Genomic DNA, 9,393 nt, shown 5'->3' with positions numbered 1-9,393 from the left:
TGTCACTCTGCATTTTATTTCTGCTGTCGCGCATCACCGTTTAAAACTACACTTCCCAGCATTCACTTCACCCGTGTGAAACGCAATCAATTTTTTTTACAACGATACGTTTAAATATTTTTATTAAATTTTGACCCTTTTATATCTCAACAAATGTATGCTGAAGCAAAAATAATGTGATAATAAATGTAAGATATATTTTCCTCAGACAACTCTCGTCCATATGACGAAGCGGAAGTCGCCTCATCTTCCTTTCCTCCATTAGGTGAGTGCGTGGTGGGAGCGCGTTTTCTTCGGCTCTCCAGAAAATAGACAGATTTAAAGTCAGTTTTTCGAAATTTTAGCGCCGATTTATTAAAATAACACATTTTTATTGATTTTTCTACAGATCACAACCATGGGCCGCCGACCAGCCCGCTGGTAAGACCTCAGTTAGATGGTTTTAGAACAGGCCAGATCAGTCCAGGTCAGAGGAAAATGGCAGCGGCTGCGGTCCGCACCATGTGCACAGAGCCAGTATGCCGGCAGCCTCTCTGACAGATGGGCTGCTAACTGTCGCATTAAAAACGACGCTCTTTATTTTAGCTGCCAGTGTTAGCTGCAGTGAATATCTGTCTTTATCCAGACTGTCATAATGTCATGTCACTCATACAAAGCGCTAACTTGTTGAGCTAACGGTAACTAGCATAATGCTAGCGCTAGCTTACCCAGTCTCACCTTTTCTCTGTAGATATACCTCATATCGTTTTCTATTGAGCTCTGTATGTTATTCCCAGCTTTGTTTTTGCACGTTACTCGATATTCTAAGTTTTCTGACTGTCAGTAAATCCCCCAGGAAGGTCAAAACCTACCAATGAGTGTTGCCTGTGTGTGAAAGCCTGATATCTTATTCTTCTGTGTCATGAAAACCATCAAACACATCAGTGATCCACATTGTTGCACTTGTTGACCTGTTCCTTCATCATCATGAACACACACACACACACTATAGATTATTTTGAGCCAGTCCTATACACACTGTCCTACTGCCTCAGATACTCATTAGAGTACCAGTCAGTCTTACTGTAGAAATAGTCCTGAGAAAATGTACCATTTCCCAGTGTTTGGCTAAAATGTTTTCAAAACTGCAGCATCCAGGCTTTGGGATTTTTAATGTGGTTTGTTGACCGTAAGAAACAATCCTAATCCTTCAGAGAGCATTATAGCAGCAGCAAATGTGAGTCAGTGGTTTGTGTAGGTAAATGGTTCAATTTAACTCTTTGTCCCCACAGCTACCGTTACTGCAAGAACAAGCCCTACCCCAAGTCCCGCTTCTGCAGGGGTGTGCCTGGTAAGCTCTCAGCTCTTTCCTCAACATCAGTGTTGTCTTAAAAATGTAGGAAGTCAGGTAGAGTGGTCAGTGCAGCTAGTTTTGCAGTTAAGTTACTAGATGTAGTAATCTTTCAAAGTCTTGTCTGTTTGAAATTGTAGCTGCCAGATTTAGTTACAGCGCTGGTTTGACTTCAGAGTGATTCACAGTGGTCTGCTATTGATAATCCTGCAGCTTATTAAGCCGACCAGTTCTGCTCCAGTGCGGTTCTGGTGTGCAAAGGCTGCAGACAGTGACTCTTTGGTTGTGTATGTCCTCAGCTGGGAGGTGCTGAGTGCTTTAAGGGACCACTGAGACAAAATGATAATGTTGGCCCATCCAGTGATAATCAGTAATCCACTGCCATCTCTCTCTGTGTGCTACTGATCACACTGATATCAGTGTCTCAGATCTAAATAATGTTGTAGTAGACCTTAAACACTCTTAAATGTTTCTGTGATGGCATGATTTTAGAACTTTTACACAGGTAGTTTTGTATTATGTAATTAGTATGTTTGCCATTTCCTGAAGGAGTATCCATCAGTGTTTAATTTTTTGTGGTTAATTTTTCCCCCTGTTCTCTCCTCTTTCCTCTTGCCTCTTTCAATTTCCTCCTTTTTCTTGTATGTAGATCCCAAGATCAGGATCTTTGACCTGGGCAGGAAGAAGGCTAAGGTAGATGAGTTCCCCCTGTGTGGCCACATGGTCTCTGATGAGTACGAGCAGCTGTCTTCAGAAGGTGAGAAATCAAGGAACCACTGTGACACTCACTGTGTGCAGTACCATTTCAAAATGTGCAATATCTGTATTTAGTTCAATCTGTTTCTTTGTATATAGTGCTGTGTATATTGTTCTTTTGTTTATATTTTTATTACATTGTCCTGTTTATACTGTTATGTTCATATTTTTATAATCTTTCTTATATCTTGTCTGGTATTTTACTACTATTTATTCCTTTTTCTAACTTTTTCAATCCCTGCTGCTGCTATAACAATGTAAATTTCCCTGCTGTGGGACTAATAAAGGATTATCTTATCTTAAACACAGAGATGCTCATCTGACCTGTAACCTGTTATGGAGGAGTTTTATTTTTCTGGTGGGAAACACTTAGTCCTGAATTAGTCAAATTTGTTTGCCACTACAAGTTTTTGGAGAGAGTTTTTGCATTTGTTGTTACAGCAGGGTGTATTACAGTTGTCAAACACGCTGTAGTGATAAATTTGAATGAATACAGACACCTGTGAATATACTTACGCTAACACTCTTGAAAGAAATAATCTAATAAAACAGCAGCACATAAACGGGTATATATAAAAATGAATCATCCATTAATTGTTCTTAAAATGCTGTCCATGTCCTGTTCAGCTCTGGAGGCTGCCCGTATCTGTGCTAACAAGTACATGGTGAAGACCTGCGGTAAGGATGGTTTCCACATCCGTATGCGCCTGCATCCCTTCCATGTCATCCGTATCAACAAAATGTTATCCTGCGCTGGAGCTGATAGGTGAGAACCTGTCTATGTGTAGATGGTGGCTTTGGGATCTGATGGACACAAATGATCATGGGTATCCATGATCATTTAGTTTGACTGTGAGCTGTCAAAAGAAAGCAATGTGATTTAGAATTGCTTTGTGTTTAAAATAAGTACTTTGCTGTTGAATAAGTTTCTGTAGTGTTTTGTGTTCCTTAAGCTTTTTCAGATGATCATCTTACATGTTCTTCATTGGGTAATTTTGTACTCTTATCTCCTCCTTCTGGTTGTCAGGCTCCAGACTGGAATGCGCGGTGCTTTTGGTAAGCCCCAGGGCACCGTGGCCCGTGTGCACATTGGTCAGGTGATCATGTCTGTGCGTACCAAGGCCCAGAACAAGGAGCACGTGGTCGAGGCTCTGCGCAGAGCCAAGTTCAAGTTCCCTGGACGCCAGAAGGTAAAGGACCACGTCATCTGTTTGTGTCATGAAATACATGCAAGGTCACTGTGATAGCACAGCTCTGCAGCTTATTAAGCCGACCAGTTCTGCTCCAGTGCGGTTCTGGTGTGCAAAGGCTGCAGACAGTGACTCTTTGGTTGTGTATGTCCTCAGCTGGGAGGTGCTGAGTGCTTTAAGGGACCACTGAGACAAAATGCATATACTGGGCCTTTCACAGGCCTTTACTCTAAAGTTTATTCAGCCATTTGCAGTTGTTTGTTGTTGTTTTTTTTTTTCTTAAATGCCTGAGTTGACTTCTGTCATTGGTCCCACCTTCAGATCCATATCTCCAAGAAGTATGGCTTCACCAAGTTCAATGCCTGCGACTTCGATGACATGATGGCTGAGAAGCGTCTGATCCCAGATGGCTGCGGGGTGAAGTACATCCCCAGCAGAGGCCCTCTGACCCGCTGGAAGGCCCTTCATGCTCTGTAGGCTTTGTAACAGACAACCAATAAAAGTGGGTTTGATTACAAAAGTGATGGCTTTGATTTTGATTTTATTTCACAGAAGTCCTACATTAGACCGCTTACTCAGGCTTGGTCTATGGTACAGGTAATGTTAACTGGTAGGGATTCATGAATTTGTGTCTGAACAGTTTTATAATGTAGTATTTCTGCTGGTAGAGCCCTGGTAAGGGCATAAAATTAGGTAGAAAATCTTCACTTAAATGATGGCATCCTTTTCTTACTTAAGTATCTCGTGAGTAATACATGTCAGGTGTGAGGAGAGATTTTGATCAAATTCAGAAAATGGGTTTTAGTTGGGGAAAACGACCATGGTGAAAAACATCTGAACTCATGTCAGTCACAGCACTGCAGCAACAAACTACAGAGGAGGCAAGTTTATGTTTACCTTTACCATATATTAAAAGATGGGACCTTGTACAGAGGTGAAATCTTAAAATCAAAACGTTATTGCTCAAAATACCTGGTTATTAACACATAATGGACACTGAAAGAGAAAAGGTTAAAGTCGTGGCCCATGAGTTAAATAACCCCTCAGAAATGATTCTGGTTTGTTTTTACCACATTGTTTTACTGCAGTTAAATATCTGAAATATTTAAACTGAAAACAAATGTCATGGTATGACATGATATGCATCTCTTTGTCTAATGTCCAGCTGTTTCTTAAGTTGGCCTATAAAGGCTTGAGAGGCTGTCTCTGAACTCTGCTGAACAGGACTGCTCCAAACTCATGATGACGGCTGAGCTGACCAATGGGATTGCAGGTGTGGTGGGCTGTGTGGCATCTGGACACTTTGATTTCACCACTGTCAGCTTGAGACCAGGAGTCATGACTATGGTGGTGTGTTTACTACTCTTTGCATTCTGTGTGTTGTACACCGTTTTCTTCCTTGAGGTGAGTATCTCTGTGTCTGTGTGTGTTATATGGTTGCTTGTCTGTTGACTTTAATCTCTATTTCAGCATAAGCCTGGTATTCATTCATAAATTGGTATGAAACATGATCCTGAGACTGAAAATAGCTGACAGCTACAGGTGGATGTACCAGTGTATTTTCATTAAGTAGATGGTGTCAGAGGCTGAATCTGGATCCAGGGCTGGCAGTTTGAGACCTCGGCTCCTCTTCTGCTACAAGAATACAAAAATGTGTAACTGTACAAAATATGCTGCCGTCGGAAGTTTTCTCTGAGCTGCTGCCAGTTCTTAATAGCACCAATACATTCAAGCATTTTCTTGAGGACCAGCATGTTTTGTAACTGAAGAGATGCACTGTGAGTTTGGACAGTTTAATAGCATATACATGTAAACAATGGTTTTTCTAAAGAAATGCAAGATTTGATCATTTTGGATGGTTCAACAAAACATTTCAAACTGTAGCTCATAACACTGGGTCACTGACATATTATTTACATGATGATGTGATCAGTAGTTTTAACCTTTACATTGTGGTATTAGCTATTTCCAAACATGTAATGGGTAGACACAGTATGATGAACATCCTCTGGCTGCAGATCTGCATGTAGATAACCTGTATAGCAGAGGTAAGACAGTATCAGGACATTACAAAACTCTGAATGGATAAAGAAAGACTATATGACACTAAAAGATTACACTGCAGCTGTTATACTGTTATACAAAGACAGTGTCTGACCACAGCACACAGGTAGTGAACATTGTGGTGCTGTGGGTGGGCAGGAATCCTGTATGGTGCTGCTGTTTCTGGAGCTAAGAACATCCTGGTCTCATTTCAGCTGATGGAGCCTCTCCACTGGAGTGTGGCACAGGTGAGGAAATAGTCAAATTATCTGAGGAGAGGGAAGATGCAATATTGTTTTAAAAAGTGGATAGTGACACACACTATCAGCCTGTCCTGGTCGGCATTTGTAGTGTTCCACTCATTTCTACACATGAAGAGTGACAGAAATAGTTGTGTAACAAATGACAAAAGACTGTACTGCTCAGTTTTGACCAGTCTCTCACAAGTGTCAAGCTTTAAAAGAGAGCAATACTAAATTGCGGAAGTATTCTACATACTGAAGACATGAGAATTTTTTGAGCCCAATAAAAAGCATTTAGGCATTTAGGCTCATGACTTTCTGTCACCACCACGTACATGTTCTACATTGGTAAAACCATGGCACTTATTGGTTTCTATTGATTAGATATGATCAAAACTAAATCCAAACATGTAGGTACAGAGAGCCAAAGGCCCCCCCTTCCCCAAACAGCTGCAGCACAGTACCTCATGATGTGACATAATGTTTCTAAATAGACAATAGATTAGATTGAGCCTCAGGGAATCCAGCATTGAGGATATGACTTGAACCACCTTAGCCCTGAGAGTCCAGTCCAGTTTCACAGCCAGTCAAGTAATGCTGTATTTGACCACAGCTAAAAGGAGAATGAATAACTGGACTGACATTCATCAGGTGCAGACATACGTGGCTCGAAATGAATGTTCATGTTGCTCAGTTTCTGCTGGATGTGTAGATAAGCCACTGTTTTGCATTCTGCCTTTCAGTGTTCTTTTCACAGTAACTTAGTTGTTAGTTGCATTATAACTTATTATTATTTTTCAGAGTGTATATGTACTCTATATGCCATAACACTTACAGTTTATTCTCCTCAGCCCGTTCTCTGATGTTGTTCTCCCTGATGCCCACACCAATCATCTGATCTCTTTTGTCCCAACAAGTGCGTGGCTCCTCATATGGTAAACCCCTCTTTATTATTAGTCAGTACACACACACTCTGCATATGTGCTACCGGTGGTTCCCAAACTGATATCTAACATGGCTCCTTGAATGTGCCATGTCTGCTCCCTACCTGTAATCACATTCAGTATTTGTCCAGTGGAGCTCTGACGATCAGAAGTACAGTAAGTGTCATCTGGATCACTCTCTCCTGCAGGTACTGTCCTCACGTCACTGCAGCTGTCTCTGAAAGTTTCCAGTGCTGGCTACAGCTGCTTTACATCAAGATTTACCTGCACACTTTGAGCTGGTTTCCTGGGCTCGTCTTCATCATTTCTAGAATCATGACCACTGTGGCAAATATACCCATAAGGTACAAACAATATTTATCTGTCAATACCAAAATTTACATTAGATTAATTAGAGCAGCAATTCTTATACACACACTGTAGAATCTATGACTTTAGTGTGACATTAAAGAACAGCTTAGTCTTGTGTCTTGTCCATGCCCATCTACCTTTGCAGAATACTTGATAGTGGACTGGCTGTAAGGTGCAGCTACCAGCAGGTTCATGAAGAGGAGGAAACTGATGAAGATGACCTCTTACCCCTAATGAATGTCTGTAGTGCTGATGTTGATCATTTTGTTAAATAGTTCAAAGTGTCAACTATAACAATCAAAAGCAGAGAGGGCGCACTGTGCTCACAAGGGGCTGAACATCAACTCATGCAGACATGCACAGAAAGTCTTGTAAAATGCTAAGACAAACAAACAAAACAAAAATGGCCAGGGAGGGCAGGCAGATGCTCCTGTCACTTGGTGGCGCCAGCTGCTGTCTTTCACCACACAGTCACAGTCACACCACAATAGTTGAGCTTGATGGATGGATGACTCCTGCACCACTGAGTTGACTGGCAGGGAGACACAGTTGGTGGCTGATGGTTTACTTATGCTGAAGAACCAAAATAAGGACTCTGGTACTTTGATTAAAGATTAAAGAACAACTGCAACAATCAGAATTTCCTATGACAACCTTTCCAGTCTGCTTGGCCTGTCTTTCAGCACCCTCTGTTGGTGCATTTAGAGTATTGTCGCTCTGATTCATCTCATGGGACATTGCTGGACATTTGATTGGTTTTTATGGAAAATAAATATGTATCCTCTGAGGATCACTTTAACCCTGGTTTTCTGTTTAGGTTCCTGAGGACCAGAACCAGATCAAAAACCAGACTTTATGTTAGCTTGATACTTCATGACTTTTCCTAATTTATTAGAACTGAACACAGTTTTGAATGATGAGATGTTTCAGAAGCCTGTCCAAGAAGATGTCACATTACAACTGTTTGGAGTCTCAGAGACTTTAACTGGGAAATCTGATTAAATTCCAGGGGTTTCATATCCTCAGTATCTGTGACTGGTGTTTGTTCATAAGAGTTATGACTGGGAGTTAGAGAAAAACAAACAGATGTCAAACAATGGTAATTGAAATATTTGAAGTTTTTTTCTACTCCATTCAGCAGGCTTCATTTGCTACATTAATCGACATTACTGCTACACACCTTTTTGTAATAAAAGACTGAGCATGAACTTTGTCTGAATCAGTTCCTCCTGCAATAAAAGGAAGCATATCACATAATCAAGAGATTATGTTTAGAGACACCATCCTGTTTCCTCCAAACAACCCCACCCAATCTAAAAATTCTACCTCCTCCTGCTTGTCTTCACGCTCCTTTTTCAAAGCTGTACAGTAGGTGGAGAGAAGTGCAAACTTAACTTGAATACAACATCATGCAGCCTTGAAGGTTCATTTTGTTTGACATGCCAATAAATGTAATAATTTAATATGCAAAGCCATTGAAGTGAAAGCTGATATTTTGAAGTATTAACTGAGGAAACTCTCTTGTCTGCACAGTGTCTACTGTAGCTTGCAGTCAGACCTCTCATAGACATAGAAGTCCCTCCCACAGGAAACACATGGCCAGGCCAGCTTCAAGTTTCACACAAGAGGAGGAGTAAGAAACAAACAGACATTCCAAATCCAAGAAGAAGCGGGTAAGTTGTCGCTGCTGCAGTTTGACTTACCTTTATTCTTTTAAGAGCAGCTCAAGGACTCAACTCTTACTGGGGAATGACTTGTAACCTGAGATGTGTATATGTTAGTGTATGTGTATATGTAGTATATATGTAGTGTAGTGTGTGTGTGTATGCGGAGTATCTATCATACTGACATAACACACATTTCAACAGGTTTGTAGCAGAAATCCTCCACTTGAAAGGGACAATACATATACATATATACATATACAGAGAGCATGGTAACAGTAATTATTTGGTTATGTTGTAAATAGATATATACTGTGTATAGTTAAGTAAACCTGTCATGTGTGCCGCTGGAAAACAGAAGTGTGAATAGCAGCTGTAAAACCCACAGCCCCTGAGTGACGTCATGTTTGTATTACCCTGACACTGAATGTGAACAGCATTTGAAGCCTCTCCTGACCCTCGATCTGCCACAGGTCCACATGTTCACGCTGATGAGTGGTAGAGATTTTATGCGCGACTGTGTGTGGTATCAATGACTCTCTTGTATGTTTGAGTGTGTCTGTGTGGTGGGCTAATAGAGGAAGTGATAGCAGTGAGTGGCCTTTTTTATGACAGCTGCGTTTACCAGAAGATTAAAGATTAAAACATAACCATGAAAATGACATTTAAAGCAGGTCAAAAGAGGTTTTTTCTGACTTCATCAGGTTATTATGCTCAGCCACTGAGACAGAGAGGACTGACCCCTCAGTAAACAGTGGTTAGTTAGTGGTTAAACAGAGGTGAGGCTTACACTATTGGTCGATTGGGTGATCTGTTTCCTTGTTGCAACACCTAGACATCAGACTTGCTAGATAGTTTAAAAGCTATCACAAT

The 9,393-nt window shown here is 40.9% G+C and overlaps 1 protein-coding gene, 1 long non-coding RNA gene and 2 other non-coding genes across 4 annotated transcripts; all 4 read left to right on the top strand.

Moving 5' to 3' along the window:
• The first annotated feature begins 268 nt into the window (after positions 1-268).
• On the top strand, positions 269-3,796 carry rpl10 (ribosomal protein L10). The gene is made up of 6 exons (XM_018700175.2): positions 269-420; positions 1,272-1,330; positions 1,980-2,087; positions 2,714-2,852; positions 3,114-3,276; positions 3,598-3,796. The coding sequence occupies exons 1-6, from the start codon at positions 398-400 to the stop codon at positions 3,751-3,753; spliced, it is 648 nt and encodes a 215-aa protein (XP_018555691.1). The 5' UTR covers positions 269-397; the 3' UTR covers positions 3,754-3,796.
• LOC127142621 (small nucleolar RNA SNORA70) lies at positions 1,538-1,670 on the top strand. The gene has a single exon (XR_007813524.1). It is a non-coding gene; the product is annotated as a small nucleolar RNA SNORA70 (small nucleolar RNA).
• LOC127142620 (small nucleolar RNA SNORA70) lies at positions 3,341-3,473 on the top strand. The gene has a single exon (XR_007813523.1). It is a non-coding gene; the product is annotated as a small nucleolar RNA SNORA70 (small nucleolar RNA).
• A 1,678-nt stretch (positions 3,797-5,474) lies between the features above and the next one.
• Positions 5,475-7,116, top strand: LOC108899628 (uncharacterized). Its single transcript, XR_001963584.2, has 4 exons — positions 5,475-5,567; positions 6,413-6,496; positions 6,694-6,849; positions 7,002-7,116. It is a non-coding gene; the product is annotated as an uncharacterized LOC108899628 (long non-coding RNA).
• Positions 7,117-9,393: the final 2,277 nt, after the last annotated feature.

This window comes from Lates calcarifer, linkage group LG6 (assembly GCF_001640805.2).
Source record: "Lates calcarifer isolate ASB-BC8 linkage group LG6, TLL_Latcal_v3, whole genome shotgun sequence".
NCBI lineage: Eukaryota > Metazoa > Chordata > Actinopteri > Centropomidae > Lates > Lates calcarifer.
The sequence above is the reverse complement of the archived record's forward strand: the minus strand, read 5'-3'. Positions and strand labels throughout refer to the sequence as shown.

Coding starts and splice junctions, on each gene's coding strand:
- rpl10 (XM_018700175.2), top strand. CDS start 398: ATGGGCCGCCGACCAGCCCGCTG. Junction 2,088..2,713: donor CGAGCAGCTGTCTTCAGAAG/GTGAGAAATCAA, acceptor TGTCCTGTTCAG/CTCTGGAGGCTGCCCGTATC. Junction 2,853..3,113: donor TCCTGCGCTGGAGCTGATAG/GTGAGAACCTGT, acceptor TCTGGTTGTCAG/GCTCCAGACTGGAATGCGCG.